General features: G+C 43.8%; 1 protein-coding gene and 1 long non-coding RNA gene across 3 annotated transcripts in view; both read left to right on the forward strand.

The window, feature by feature from the left end:
• The window catches only part of LOC117961459 (T-lymphoma invasion and metastasis-inducing protein 2-like), a 34,866-nt gene extending 22,385 nt beyond the window's left edge, over positions 1–12,481 (forward strand). For both annotated transcript variants that reach the window (XM_034900132.1, XM_034900133.1), the window contains exons 9-23: positions 405–477; positions 728–817; positions 1,098–1,280; positions 1,814–1,890; positions 5,844–6,041; positions 6,299–6,367; positions 6,996–7,121; positions 7,487–7,595; positions 8,291–8,470; positions 9,110–9,228; positions 9,406–9,514; positions 10,407–10,465; positions 10,797–10,887; positions 11,232–11,319; positions 11,909–12,481. In XM_034900132.1, coding sequence (XP_034756023.1) covers positions 405–477; positions 728–817; positions 1,098–1,280; positions 1,814–1,890; positions 5,844–6,041; positions 6,299–6,367; positions 6,996–7,121; positions 7,487–7,595; positions 8,291–8,470; positions 9,110–9,228; positions 9,406–9,514; positions 10,407–10,465; positions 10,797–10,887; positions 11,232–11,319; positions 11,909–12,467 — 2,130 coding nt within the window. In that variant the 3' untranslated portion in view covers positions 12,468–12,481. The remainder of the gene's footprint in view (positions 1–404; positions 478–727; positions 818–1,097; positions 1,281–1,813; positions 1,891–5,843; positions 6,042–6,298; positions 6,368–6,995; positions 7,122–7,486; positions 7,596–8,290; positions 8,471–9,109; positions 9,229–9,405; positions 9,515–10,406; positions 10,466–10,796; positions 10,888–11,231; positions 11,320–11,908) is intronic.
• A 381-nt stretch (positions 12,482–12,862) lies between these two features.
• Positions 12,863–15,017, forward strand: LOC117961463. The gene is made up of 2 exons (XR_004660406.1): positions 12,863–13,966; positions 14,359–15,017. It is a non-coding gene; the product is annotated as an uncharacterized LOC117961463 (long non-coding RNA).
• The last annotated feature ends 245 nt before the right edge of the window (positions 15,018–15,262 follow it).

Consider the following 15,262-nt stretch of genomic DNA (forward strand, 5'->3'; position numbering starts at 1 on the left):
CCTGTAGGAAAATTTGTCTTAGGTTAGAAGTGCTGACACAAGCTGCATTCAACAGTGTTGGGGAGTAACGGAATACGTATTCAGAATACAGCACATAGTACACACTTTACACAGGCTGTGGAGTAGAGGACAGGCTGTAGAGGGCAGACTGTAGAGGACAGTCTATAGAGGACAAATTGTAGAGGACAGGATATACTAAGAGTAAGTAAAAAAAGAGTAAAATATAAAGAGGGCTCTTATGTTGTTTCTTTACTTTTAATACTTTAACTACTTTTTCCTGACATTTTAAATGCAGGACTTTCACTTGTAACAGAGTATCTTTACAGCTTGGTATTAGCACTTATACTGCCGTAAAGGATCTGAATACTTCTTCCAGCAGTGCTTACTCTCCTCTTGTTGTTCAGGTGTGTGAGGAGCCGCAGCTTCCAGGTGTTTTCACTCTGAACATCTGTCGACTCGACGCGGCCAAAGACTTCGGTAAGAAAACAAATTCACACTTGACTTGACAGCCAAGCTTTCAGGGGAAGCTTCTCTGCCGTGTGCGTGTGTATGTGTGTGTGTGTGAATGTAATTTAGACATGTTCTGTAAGAGAGAACTAATGGCTGAAGAGGAGGATTTGTGCGTGAGAAGCGGCTGTTTTCATGTTTTTTAATGCTTCACGTCCTGTATTTTGTGGTTGTGCAGGAGCATGATAAATTAAAATGAATGTTGACATTTTATTTCCAGGGTTTGCGGTGAAGGGTCACGTGGACGGAGCAGGGAGGAGTTACGTGCACGTCACCGAGGTGGAGCCGCTGGGACTGTCTGCCAGAGAAGGTCTGCGACCCTCACATTTCACAGGCATCATGTTCAACATTAACACCAGAGGGCGCTCACGACTCCTGCAGCCTGTGTGTGTGTGTGTGTTTGTTTGTTTGTTTGTTTGTTTGTGTGTATAAGTGATATTGTGAAGACCTGCTGCATCCCACTGGGCAATGAGTTTATTGTAAATATTGTACTGCATCTGTAATATTTGTGTCCCTCTACCATTTTTGTTCATGTGGACATAAATAAATGGTGTGTGTGTGTGTGTGTGTGTGTGTTTGTTTCCCAACAGGCCTCAGGGCAGGGGACGAGGTTCTGGCGGTGAACGGGGCGGTGCTGTCAGGTCTGGACCTGGACCTGATGCAGAGCGTCTTCAGCCACAGGAAGCTGCAGCTGCTGCTGCGGAGAGACGGGGTGCCCGGCCCCCCCGCTGACCACTGCCAGCCCCCGGACCCCCCCAGCTGGACCAACACTGGTACGACAAAACACCGCGTTTAACACTTTTTTTGGATGCTTTATTTAATAGTTTTCAACACTATTTTTTTGTAGTTACGTTTTTAGCCCCCGGTGCCTCCAGACCCCCACACATGGCCCAGAACCAGTACCACAAACACACATTTAAGAGTTTGTTTTTGGTGGTTTCTTTAACCTTTCTGTCACCTTTTTGTATTTTAGCATTTTATGTTTTCACGCTTTTCTAGAATAGGAAAAGATGATTATATGTCATTATATGGCAGTTGGGGAACAACTGCCAGTGCCCAGGAGGTGAACTGGCACCACTCCAGCTATCAGTCCACCACCATATCATATCATTTGGGCACGCATGTCCGACGTGCGTTACCTCCGCAGCCTGCTGGGGGCATCACAATTTATCAAAATTTTTAATCAAAATTGCAATTTGGAGGACTGCATAAGTTAAATTGAGGACACATCTTTCTATTTTCTAAAACTTTAAAATAAAAGTCTGAATCACAACAGAATATTCAGAACTTGATCTTGATTTCTCAGGTTCTCCAGACGGTGCCCATCTTCCTGTTTGTGACGTTTCATCACACCGGTGTGAAGATGGCGAGCTGCAGAGACAGGTGAGATATTCACTTTGTAACGAGGTTACTTACATTTTTATTTGCTCTCACAATCTCTTCCCACTGCCAGGGTAGCAACTGAAATAAAAGGCCAAAGCAACTACAGTTTATGGAAAGCACAAGTGTAATTATCGTCAGATCTTGGTCCTGACTGATAGAGAAGTGATATTGATAAGCATCGTGATTTACGCATAACAGCGTTGGCTTTTTTGATACGAGGGCGGATAAGGTTATGTAGGCGACATAACTCGTAGACTGGGAAGAAAATCCATACCGCTCAAATAGGTAGTTATCTGTAAATGAAGATACATCTATAGTTGGGCCTCGGTATCATCTTCTTACGTGTGTTTACTTCCCTGGGAAGTAAAACGGCTTCAGTTAAGCAACATTTAATAATCCAACACATTTATGTCTTCATCCAGATGACAAACTGCACTAAAATGCACCTAATACAATTTGTTCAGGTGCATTCTGAGCATGCTGGTTTTACAGGGAGGTGTGTTCAGGTGCATTCTAGGCATGCTGGTCTTACAGGGAGGTGTGTTCAGGTGCATTCTGGGCATGCTGGTCTTACAGGGAAGTGTGTTCAGGTGCATTCTGGGCATGCTGTTCTTACAGGGAGGTGTGTTCAGGTGCATTCTGGGCATGCTGGTCTTACAGGGAGGTGTGTTCAGGTGCATTCTGGGCATGCTGTTCTTACAGTGAGGTGTGTTCAGGTGCATTTCGGGCATCTTGCTATCTTGAGGCAGCGGCCAATGACCAACCAAAACCGTGGTCTAAAGTCCGTAACGCAGTATTTCATTGTTATTTTAACAGAGCATTAGTAAAATGATGCTAGGCTCGTGCACAGGGACGCACACTAAGCTTGTTACACACACAGGGACGCACACTATGCTTGTTACACACAGGGACGCACACTAAGCTTGTTACACACACAGAGACGCACACTATGCTTGTTACACACACAGGGACGCACACTATGCTTGTTACACACAAAGGGACGCACACTATGCTTGTTACACACAAAGGGACGCACACTATGCATGTTACACACACAGGAACACACACTATGCTTGTTACACACAGGGACGCACACTATGCTTGTTACACACAGGGACACACACTATGCTTGTTACACACACAGGAACACACACTATGCTTGTTACACACAGGGACACACACTATGCTTGTTACACACACAGGAACACACACTATGCTTGTTACACACAGGGACGCACACTAGGCTTGTTACACACACAGGTACGCACACTATGCTTGTTATGTACTTGGTTACATTCCTCCACTGGTTTCCTTCACTGAACATCCTCACCTGCAGAAATCCTTTCCTTTCCTTTCCCACAATCCCTCTGTGCTTCCTGGCGCTCAGACACTTCCTGGGGTAGATAATCTGATAATCCAGGTTTACTCCTTCAGGAGTGTTGGTGTGTAGAGGCTGCAGGAGATTAATGGCGGCCGCTCTTAGGACCTGCGGTGAGAAGTGGTAAATGTTTGCTATAATGGCTCCCGGAGACGACCTCTGACCCCGACACCCCTGCTCTCGCTCTCCATGGGCGCCCTGTGCTGGGTGCTGCCACCCGAGGAGGACGAGGAGATGCTGGAGGAGGAGGCGGAGGAGGCGGAGAAGGCGGGGGAGATGTTTCCCGGGGTGGGGTTGGTGGAGCGGCTGCTGGAGGAGGCGGCACGCTGCCTGAGCTGCCGGTGGCCGTCCGACAGCCTCGTCCTGCTGGTAAACGATGTGATGTGGAGTGGTTTTAACTTTGAATTGAGAGGCGCCGGCAGCCATTATCCTGCGAACATTTGAGTTTAGTATCTCTGTTGTTGTTGTTGTTGTTGTTGTTAAGGGAATAGGAACAGCTGGACCACCATTGGTCTGGGCGGTTTATTTAATAGTTGCTGGCATTTTTTGGGACATTTTTGCCGTTTGTTTCTGCACATTTTTGCGCCTCCGGACTCCCACAGCGTATTTTTATGTTTCTGTCACTTTTGTTTGACTTTATAGTGTCTAGTAAGTATTTAGGCACTTTTCTGGCGCTTTTTAAATATTTTTACAACATTTTTTTTTTTAGGTTTTTGTGGTTCAGTTTTTAGTCCCTGGCACCTCCGGACCCACACCTGGAGCAGCACCAGCGCCACAAACACACATTTAAGATTGTTTAACAATCTTTGTGTTTTTTTAGTTGTTTTTTTTCTTTCTGTCACCTTTTCCAACATTTTTGTCAGTAAGTCTTTTGGCACTTTTCTCTAGACTTCTGTTTTTCACAATTTTGGGACATTTTTGCCGCTTTTTCTTAATAAGTAAAGTAAGTGTTTTAGCCCCTGGCCCCTCCAGACCCCAACTTTTATTCTGCTTTTTTGTTCCTTTTTTTTGACATTTTTCTCACTGTTGTTGACATACATTTTTGGCAATGTGTTGTTAAGTGAATGGAGGATTTAGAGCTCTGCTTTCTGTACCTTTTCTCTGCTGTTTGGAGTGCTTTAATAAACCGGTACTCCTGGCAAACGGACAGAGACAGACAGAGACAGAGAACATTGCATTAGTCCACGAGACAGAGAACATTGCATTAGTCCACGTTCTTTCAGCAACATTTATAATATTATATGAATAAAATAATATGGTTACACTTTACTTGAAGTTATCTACATGTGCTTGCGTGCTTGCGTGCATGTGTCTGCAAGCAAACACCGAATTCATCAGCCTATCAGCAGTTTATTAGAGCGCGGCAGCAAAGATAAGTATGATGAACGAGGCGGCTGGTTGGTCGTCTTTCAGGGTCAAACTCACAACGCTGCATTTAAATGTTTCTCTATTTTCTGACATTCATATCCTCTGATGATTACCATTCAAACTAAGATTTTTAAATATAATTAACACAACCCTTTTTGTTGGTTGAAAGTAAATATCAGCAGAAAACAGCACTTTAAAATGTAGCTGTCATTCAAGACTATTTTTTGGGGCTTTCCCCTTTATTTGAAAGTGACAGTGGATAGATAGGAAAGGGGAAGAGAGATGGGGTGACACACAGCAAATGGCCGCTGCACAGGACTCAAACCCAGGCCGCTGCAGAGGACTCGGCCTGCACAGGGTGCACGCAGTGTTGTAGTCTACGTGATACACAGGTATACACAGTATACCCACTAGAAAGCTCCAGGATTTCGATATACCCACTTAAAAATGCCCTATGACACACAACAACATACTTTCCATTATAATTTGGATATTTTTGAATTGTTATCTGTGTTTTTTTTCTTCACATGGCTAAATAAATGTATTTCCATCTTAAGTTGGTGCATAAAATTGTATACGAATGCAGGAAATGAAAACTTTGACGCTCAAAATAAGCCTGGGGACACCCAGACCCGCTACGATACCTCCTCCCTCTCCCAAAGGCAGATTCTGGCCAATATAAATAGGCTAATATATTTCTATACAGTACAGTCTACCCGCTACAATATATTAGACCACACCGCTGGGTGCATGCTCTTACTGCGTGAGCTAGGCGTCGCCCCAGTGCTGCCTTTTAATTCAATTCAATGTTGAATTTGTTCAATAAAAGAAAGTTGGATGTTTGTAGTTTTGTTGTATTTTAGCAGAATACTGAAAGCAGCAGAATTGAGAACATTTTCATATCTATTTATCACAAGGTATATAGATTTTTAACCTTATTGCATCTTCATATCGTGAAGCTCTAGTCCAAATGCTAATGGAGCCTGAACACTTAAACATGAGGGAAGCATCAACAAGAGTCTTAAAGGTGCCCTTCCACCTGTATCTCATGACTTTGTGGTAATGTCTGAAGTTCTAACATAGACTGTCTAACTTGGTTACTTTGTTTCAAGTCATTCTAGGTAACACATTTTATATTTGTTTATATTGATTCTTTCTGCAATCTTGGACACATGTTTATGCACTCTGCTTTTATTTGTCCTTGTAGGACGTGGAGCGCGTTCACACCCTGTACCAAACCTTCTCAGAGCGACGAGCGGCGGACAACGACGTTCTCAGGAACCCGTACAGCCAGGAGGCCGGCCCGCAGCCCGCCGGCCCTGCGAGCCCCGCCCACCTGAGCGTGTGTCAGCGTCTGCGCCGAGTCATCGAGGAACTGGTCGACACCGAGAAGTCCTACGTCAACGTCAGTGCTACAAGTGTAACATTTCTAAATAACTAACGCTGAAATCATTTTCATCCAACTGTATTGTATTTTCAGTGTATTCTTCTTTAAGTTTTTGTCAGTTTACTAAAAATGTTTTTTCACTGCTTATTTTAGTTTTTGTTTGCTATGATAAGCCTGACTACTGCTAATGCTGCTTTCACTGCTCATAAGATTTCTATACTTCTATAAACACTCGTGTAAAGGGAATCTCTAAAACTTCAATTTGTCTCTGTCAGGATCTGGTGTGTCTGTTTGACATCTATCTGACACCGCTGCAGAAGGAGACCTTCCTCAGTAAAGAAGAGGTACAAATTCACACAAACACTTTTAAAGGTCCCATGACATGCTGCTTTTGGGATGCTTTTATATAGACCTTAGCGGTCCTCTAATACTGTATCTGAAGTCTCTGTTATATAGACCTTAGTGGTCCCCTAATACTGTATCTGAAGTCTCTTTCCCAAAATTCAGCCTTGGTGCAGAATTACAACCACTAGAGCCAGTCCCAAAATGAGCTTACCTGAGGACGTGCCATTTCTGTGTCTGTAGCTTTAAGTGCTATGGGGGGAGGGGCAGCAAGGTGGAGGCTGGGGATGTGGCCTTGACCAACTGCCATGATTTACTTGTTTGAAAGCCATGATGTCTCTCTCTCATGGGTGGGCCAAATTCTCTGGGTGGGCTTAGCAGAGAAAGGGGAGGTAACCTTGTCCCTTATGACCTCACAAGGGGCAAGATTCCAGATCGGCCCATATGAGCTTTCATTTTCTCAAAGGCAGAGCAGGATACCCAGTGCTTGGTTAACACCTATCAACATAGGCAGGCTGGGGGAACTAATGTTAAAACAAACTCATAAAGTGACATTTTCATGCCATTTTGCCGTTTTAAAATGATGAAACATTGTCGTTTGTGTTTCTGACCGCTGCGTCTCTCCCTCAGATGGAGGCGTTGTTCGGCAGCCTGCCTGAGATGTTGGACTTTCAGAGAGTATTTCTGCAGACGCTGGAGGAGAGGATTGCCTCCTGCCCCAACTTCAGCCACTTGGAAACCCCTGCACAATTTAAGGTAAAGATTCAGCCGGGGTTAGGTATCCAAGGGATCCAAGGTTACTTTGGGTTCAATATTAGGGGGGTTGTGATCTCCAACTATCTTTGTGTGGTCCCGAGACATGGATTCTTTTTTAAAAGCCACAATGACATAAAAAACACAGTGAAAACTGAATTTGAAACGTGGAAAAAAGCATGCTGCATGCTGATTGGCTCACTGACAACATGAGATTTACACTTTAAGTAGTGAAATTGGATATTGAATGATGAGGCATTTTTCAATACTAAATTCTTAAACAGTATTGAATTGGTTACCCAGGCCTACTTTTCGGTGGACTTTACCAGCCCTGTTTTGATTTTTGAAAACTTTGTCTTTGCTCAAAGGAACTCCTTTTCTCATTGGGCGGGTCATTTCTCTACTACGCCGACCACTTCAAGCACTACAGCGGCTTCTGTGCCAACCACATCAAAGTCCAGAAGGTTCTGGAGAGAGGTGAGTTTCATCTTTCATGCTGCACAAACACATACTGTACATCTAAATTCTTTATCTATTCATTTACATTATCTGGAAAATATCAATCTCCTGACAAGAGATGCAAAACACACATTTATGTCTGGGTTTCTGTGGTCTCTTAAAAATTCAAAGTCTTAAAGGACCCATGTTACGCCCATTTTCAGGTTCATAATTGGTCTCTGTTTTAGCTACAGAGTGAGACATATCACTTCTATATTATTAGTTATTAGTTATCTAGCTAATGTGCTCTTACCCAGTTACTGCGCATTTGTGACTCCCAACAAAGATAGTATAGAACTGAGATATCTCACTCTGTAGCTAAACAAGTGAGATGTCTCACTCTGTAGCTAAAACACAGAGGGTAGAAACAGGATTTGCAGCAATCTGCAGTACAACAAAAAATATGGTGTTTTTTGAAAATAAAACCATGTAAATCTATTCATGTACAACCTCAAAATACAATTATGAACCTGAAAATGAGCAGAATATGGGCAATTTAAATTTGACATGGTGAAACCTGCATTGTAAAATATTTTTGGGCTACGTTTTCATTGATTTATTTACTGCTGGTGCACTAATTGCCACCAAACGTAGTTGTGTTCATACAGTGACAAAGTATCTTGAAGCTTGAATGAAAGTCAGAGCATTGGTCTGATGAATAACCATTTTCACAGCGAAGACAGACGCCGCCTTCAAGCACTTCCTGGAGGCGAGGAATCCAACCAATCAGCATTCGTCGTCTCTGGAGTCGTACCTTATCAAACCTGTTCAGAGAGTCCTGAAGTACCCGCTGCTGCTGAGAGAGCTGGTGTCTCTGACCGACCCCAAGAGCCCAGAGCACACTCATCTGACAGGTAGCTGAGATCAACCTTGCAGCCTGTAGGGGGCTCTGAAGAGAGGGGATACCCCGCCACTTCCTGTGGAACAACAGGGGACCATATTTCAGAAAAATAATGACGGATATAGCCGATAATGTTTTGATTCTGTTTAACATGAGCCATGATTTACACATATGTTTGTCAGTGTAAATGATAATTTAGCAAGGGAAGAAGGTCTCAGGTTTCACTTTTTTTTTTCAATGTTGTTGCCATTCCCTCCTCTTCCTGTGTCTTCTCCGTGCTGACTGTAATCTCCGTGCTGACTGTAATCCCTCCGTGCTGACTGTAATCTCCGGGCTGACTGTAGTCTCTGTGCTGACTGTAGTCTCTGTGCTGACTGTAGTCTCTGTGCTGACTGTAATCCCTCCGTGCTGACTGTAGTCTCCGTGCTGACTGTAATCCCTCCGTGCTGACTGTAATCCCTCCGTGCTGACTGTAGTCTCTGTGCTGACTGTAATCCCTCCGTGCTGACTGTAATCCCTCCGTGCTGACTGTAATCCCTACGTGCTGACTGTAATCCCTCCGTGCTGACTGTAATCCCTCCGTGCTGACTGTAATCCCTACGTGCTGACTGTAATCTCTGTGCTGACTGTAATTCCTCTGCTGTCCACACAGAGGCGCTGAGAGCAATGGAGAAGGTGGCAACTCACATCAACGAGATGCAGAAGATCTACGAGGATTATGGCTGCGTGTTCGACCAGCTGGCCGCCGAGCAGAGCGCGCCTGACAAACAGGTAACTGGTCATTCATCAAATTGTTTTCCCAGTTCAGAAAGTTTGAGTCTTTTCTATGTTTCTCATGACAACGCTGTTTCTTTTCTGTGTTGTTTTGTTTTTTTCCTTTTAATACGACGCGTTGTGGTTGTAAATAAGGGCCGCCCCCTCAATGATCTCCCTTTCCTCCTCTTGCAGGTGACCGAGATCTCCATGGGCGAGTTCCTGGTCCATTCGTCGGTGGTTTGGTTGAACCCGTTGCCCTCTTTGGGACGCCTGAGGAAAGAACCGGAGCTCACGCTGTTCGGTGGGTCCACACTCTGAGTATTCAGAGAAAGGCAAAGTCCTTCCCCTTCCTGTAACTGACACACTCACACTCACAGTAGCAAAGTCCCGCCCCTTCCTGTGTCCTCCGTGGGAATTTATTTCAGTAATGATGCTGTGTAATCCTGTTAATTCAATTCCAAGAAGTACTAATAGAGAAGGACAAGAGAAGATACACACACACACACACACACACACACAGACACACACACACACACACAAAGAGTAACGTTACATCCTGGTACCAAACACACACACACCATAACAGTAACGTTACATCGTGGTAACAAACATAGACATTGTAGGTTCACAGTGATGTACAATAATTATTATTTGTGTCTGGCTGTTTTCTTTCCGATGGAATTCTCTTCTTTACACTCCCTTCAGAAAAACATGATTATGCAATCGCATAATTCAATGCATAATCAGTTAAAGTCTGCATATTTATGCATTGGCTGCATTTAATCAAATACCCCGCACTTTTGCCGCATAAATAAATGAAGCAGGGCTTGCATGATTTCATAATCCTTGCATTTTTGTTGCAAAAAAGTCCCAAATATTTTAGCAGAAAGTTGAAGAATGTTACGTTTACTTCACACAAGAGCAGCCGTTTCCCCTGTTGACATGAAGTGACGTAATCACGCGACAAGACGGTCTCTTTTTCATCAAACCAAGTTTCTGCAATTTCATTGCATAAAATTGGGTAAATATCCCACATATTAAATTGAATTTTTTAAGAACATTTGCCGCATAATCAAGGACAACAGGATAATTAAACCTCCGCATTTTTCTGGAAGAATGGTTGTTGTTGATGCTTCGTGGTGCGGATGAGTTTGAGTGTTGTAACGTTGAGTTTCATCCTGCTGTGTCCTCAGTGTTTAAACGGGCCGTCATCCTGGTGTACCGGGAGAACGGCAAGCTGAAGAAGAGGATGGTGAGTCCTATAGAGTGAGTCTGTGTGTGTGTGTGTGTGTGTGTGTGTGTGTGTGTGTGTGTGTGTGTGTGTGTGTGTGTGTGTGTGTGTGTGTGTGTGTGTGTGTGTGTGTGTGTGTGTGTGTGTGTGTGTGTGTGTGTGTGTGTGTGTGTGTGTGTGTGTGTGTGTCAGCCCTAATATTTATTACTCTATGTCAGCGGTTGTCAACGCATCACTTGTTTCCCATCTGATTTTATTTCATCTCAGTGGTCCTTTAAATAAACATTAAACCCAAAGGTCACATAATGACTATAATACTTGTAATTTATAAAGTTTGTTCTCTGTTGGACAGACTGGGTCTCGCTCAGCTGATCTGGACCCCTTCAGGTTCCGCTGGTTAATCCCAATTTCAGCAGTTCAGGTCCGACCGGCCAACATCACAGGTCAGTAAACAAGTTAATCATGGCAGTGTGAATCCATCTGTGTAGGTTTGAGTGTCCAGCAGGCGGCGCTGTCTGCAGCGCTGGACTGTTACTAAGGACATTTACTCCAGTACTGTACTTCAGTCCAGATGTTGAGGTACTTGTACTTCACTTGAGTCTTTTCTTTTCATGCCACTTTCTACTTCTACTCCGCTACTTCAGAGAGAAATATGGTACTTTTTACTCCACTACTTTCATCTGACAGCTTTAATTTCTAGTTACCTTTACTACAGTAAAGGATCTGAATACTTGTTCCGGCGCTGGCTGTCTGCAGCTAACACACCTGTCCTGCCGTGTGTTTTCAGGCTCGGAGAACCAGTGTGTGTGGGAGCTCGTTCACAGCCGGTCGGAGGTCGAAGGACGACCAGAGACGGTGTTCCAGCTCTGCAGCAGGTAGGACAACTGTCAATCAATCAGTCAGTTTTTAAATCGATTTTCATGGATATAAAAAAATATATTTATAAATATATTTACAAGTTCAGAATGATGCTTGAAGAAATAACACATTTGATTGTAAGTTGTTTTTTAATGGACACATATATTTATTTCCCTGCCCTGTTACTGTGTGTGTGTGTGTGTGTGTGTGTGTGTGTGTGTGTGTGTGTGTGTGTGTGTGTGTGTGTGTGTGTGTGTGTGTGTGTGTGTGTGTGTGTGTGTGTGTGTGTGTGTGTGTGTGTGTGTGTGTGTGTGTGTGTGTGTGTGTGTGTGTGTGTGTGTGTGTCTTGTAATCTTGTTTATCTATCCTTGTGAGGACCACCTCAAAAGTCAGGAAATGTTGTCCTTTTCTCTTTAAAAGGTGATTTGCTTTTAAGGTGTGAATAGTCAAAAAGTTATCAGCAAAAAGTTTGATATTCAACTGATTGTTAAATTTAATAAATAACAAAGCATCGGCTTCGGCCTTTTCCTTTTCGTACTCAATGAACGCAGAAAGAAGGGAATGAACTTTCTTTTGGTTCTAAGCGTTATGTCATATATGTTTCAGTGGTTTGGACACGAAGGCAAGCGTGCTGCGAGCTCTGCGTGTCCTCCTCCGAGAGCGAGCGCCCTCCGGCTCCCTGAGGAGGATGCGGCTGTCAACGGCAGAGAGGAGGAGGCCGCAGCGATGTCGTTCCGACACCCTGGGGGCGACTCATCGTCATCATCAGCGGGCGGAGGAAAGCTGCAGCCCCGACGGCCACTCCGTTCTGGGAGAAACCTGCTCGGAGCCTCTGCTGCCGAGCCGCACCGCCGCAGCCGCCAACCCTGCAGGGAAGAGGACGAGACTCCGCTCGCTGACCGGCGAGCTGGAGGCGCAGCTGCAGAGGCTCAACTTCACCGAGGAGGACACGGAGCGAGGAGCCGCGGCGCTAGACTCTCAGAGTGGCAGGCAGAGACGGAGCTCCAGTCTGCACCGAAGCCCTGGGGGCGAAGGGCTAGACTTCAGCAGCCCGCTGGAGAGAGACTTCAGCGTACAGAGCATGACCTCCATGATCAACGAGGACTGTTTCTACGACAGTGGGCTGGGGATGCAGAATGCTGCTTTTCACACGCTACAGAGCTAACATGCTAACAATAGGGGTGTTCCCTCAATGCAAACATGGAGGGAACATGCAAACGGAAAGACCCAGAACCTTCTTGCTGTGAGGCAGCCGCTCTAACCACTGAGCCACCGTGCTGCCTGTGGTTGCCTTGTGGTTAAACAGTGTTCACTTTGAAACAAGCCATTATTTAATGTTAGGTACGCTCTGGCATTCAAACAAATAACCCTACACCCCTGGCTAACATGCTAACATGGAATAGGAGACTGATGTTGGAGCTACAAAACTACTGGAGCCTGGGAGGGAAAAGTAGTCTCCAGATACTGGAAAACCTTTATCAGACCTGCAGCGGGTTGATTTTAACAGAAAGTTCCCACATCAACACCAACACCTACCTCTGGAAACTAACAGATTTTTTTTTTTTTTATTCCGTAAGAAAAGATCCAAGAGCTGTGATACTTGATAAAACCACGGCAGAAATTTCAGAAGTAGTTTTAAGCATTTCACAGTTTTCTTTGAACATTTTCCTCAGTGTCCGCTGACATCATACCTAAAATAACTTGCCGCAGATTAATTGTTGAAAATCACATCAGAACAAATGCAAACTGGAGTTAAAAGCAATGGGAAGAAACTCAACTCCATAATTATTATATTTACTCTGTGAGAAGAAACATAATCTCATGAAATATTTCAACTCTATAGAGACAGAGCACATTTAAGTCCCGCCCCCACCGGAGGGATAACCAATCTCTGCTCTCCGTTGACTTGTGCTGCGTGAAGGTTTCCTCCTCTTTTATTCTACACACAGAAAGTTTCATATATGCTTCAAATATGAAGAAATGATTCATCATTAGTAAACCTTTATTTTATGATCATTTACTTAAAAATAAACCCCCTCTGATGTTATTTGGTTTGAAAAATCACAACTGAATCCACCCGTCTGATGGGATCAGGCTAATCCTGTTTTTTTGGACGAAATAGATCCCTTACAGAGTTAAAAGTTTTGAAAAAGCGAACGTTTGATGCAGATCAAATGTGGGATCGGATTACGTGATCTGATCTTGTTCGGTATCCCTCATTTGCTTTTGAAAAACACATTTCCGAGATTTGAACCGCTCCGTGATCCTAAATTCCACTGGATTACTTTTGAAGAACTGGGCCCAGAAGCCTCATTTATCACCTCGTTTCAGGGCGGTGACGAACAATCCTCCAAAACACTTCCAGGAAACATGGATTATATTTTAACTTTGAAGATGTGTTGAGGAACGATGGAGTCTTTTTGATTCCTGTCAGAAGAAAAGTTGCATTTCTGTTAAGAACATTCTTCAAAATGTCAGAACTAACACGCAGGATTTAAGTCATCAGCAAACTGGACCAAACTGGAACCTAAAGAACCAAAGACTTCGTCACCGCGAGTGATCTCAAAACCCCCAAAATCACAAATATATGGAGCTCATTTATTTATTTCTAAGATTATTTTTTGGGGCATTTTAGGCCTTTTTTTATACAAGACAGCTGAAGAAGTGAAAGGGGAGAGAGAAGGACATGCAGCAAAGGGCCGCAGGTTGGAGTTGAACCTGAGGTCGCTGCGACACGGACTAAGCCTTTATTCATGGGGCGCACGCCCAACCAGGTGAGCTACCCAGGCGCCCCATCTGGAGCTCATTTATTTATTTTTATTAAAGATTCTTTTTGGGCATTTTAGGCCTTTATTGACAGGACAGCTGAAGAAGTGAGAGAGGGGGGAACGACATGGAGCAAAGGGCCGCAGGCTGGAGTCGAACCTGGGCCCACTGTGTCAAGGACTAAGCCTTTATATATATATATATGCTCTACCAACTGAGCTAACCGGGCGCACGTTTTTAAGATTATTTTTGGGTATTTTACCCAAAAATAATTGACAGGACGGCTGAAGATGAGAGAAGGGGAGGGACCTTCAGTGAAGGGCTGCATGTTGGAGATGAACCTGAGGCCGCGGCAAAGCTCTGCCAGATGAGCTACCCGGGCACCACATCTGGAGCTCAGTTATTTTTTACAAGACTTCATTTCCCACGGTTTTTATTTGCGAAAGCCCTCTTTCTGATGGATCTCTCTTTACATTTCAGTATCATAACGCTCGTCCTACATCGGAGCTCGATGTGTTCTCGTAGAAGAGGATCGGTCTTCAGGAATTCAAAAAACGACGTCGGACTCTTGTTCTCCTCTCTGCCTGAACGCGTCCTTCCTCTAGCGTCATGTTTTGTAATGTCCGTGTTGTAAATGTTGTTTTATTCCTCCGTTGTAGTTTTCTGTGAAACAGATATTTTTTCTTGACAAAAGCAGTAAAATGTCTGGCGCTGCTGGATCCAGTCCAAGCCTTTGAATATCCACAGGTGGAGGTTTTTTGTATTTATTGTTTGTTTTGGGACGAAAAACACAACGAGGAAGAAGAAGCCAGTGTTTAATTTTAAATAACTTCAGTTATTTTTTATCAACTGTTTAAAGTATTTGGTAATTTATTTTCTTAAATATTTTGTGTACATCTTTTTAACGACTTGATGCTGTAAAAGCCCAATAAATGATATTTAATAAGTATTTAATTTAAGATGTATTGGACTTCAAATGTTGCACCTGGTCTCTTGTTTCATATCAACAACAATCTATCCGAGATGTTTGTTTAAAAATGTTTACTATCTCACGATTTTGATTTTAATTCGAATTGACACAATAAGTCATAATCTGAAACTTTGAATTTAAAAATGGAGTCGTCGATGGTGCCACGCCGCCACGTCCCGTTGGGTCAGCTTGACGAGTGGAAAGAAACGTGTGTTGAAGTGCTG

Source organism: Etheostoma cragini, chromosome 18 (assembly GCF_013103735.1).
Source record: "Etheostoma cragini isolate CJK2018 chromosome 18, CSU_Ecrag_1.0, whole genome shotgun sequence".
Lineage (NCBI taxonomy): Eukaryota > Metazoa > Chordata > Actinopteri > Perciformes > Percidae > Etheostoma > Etheostoma cragini.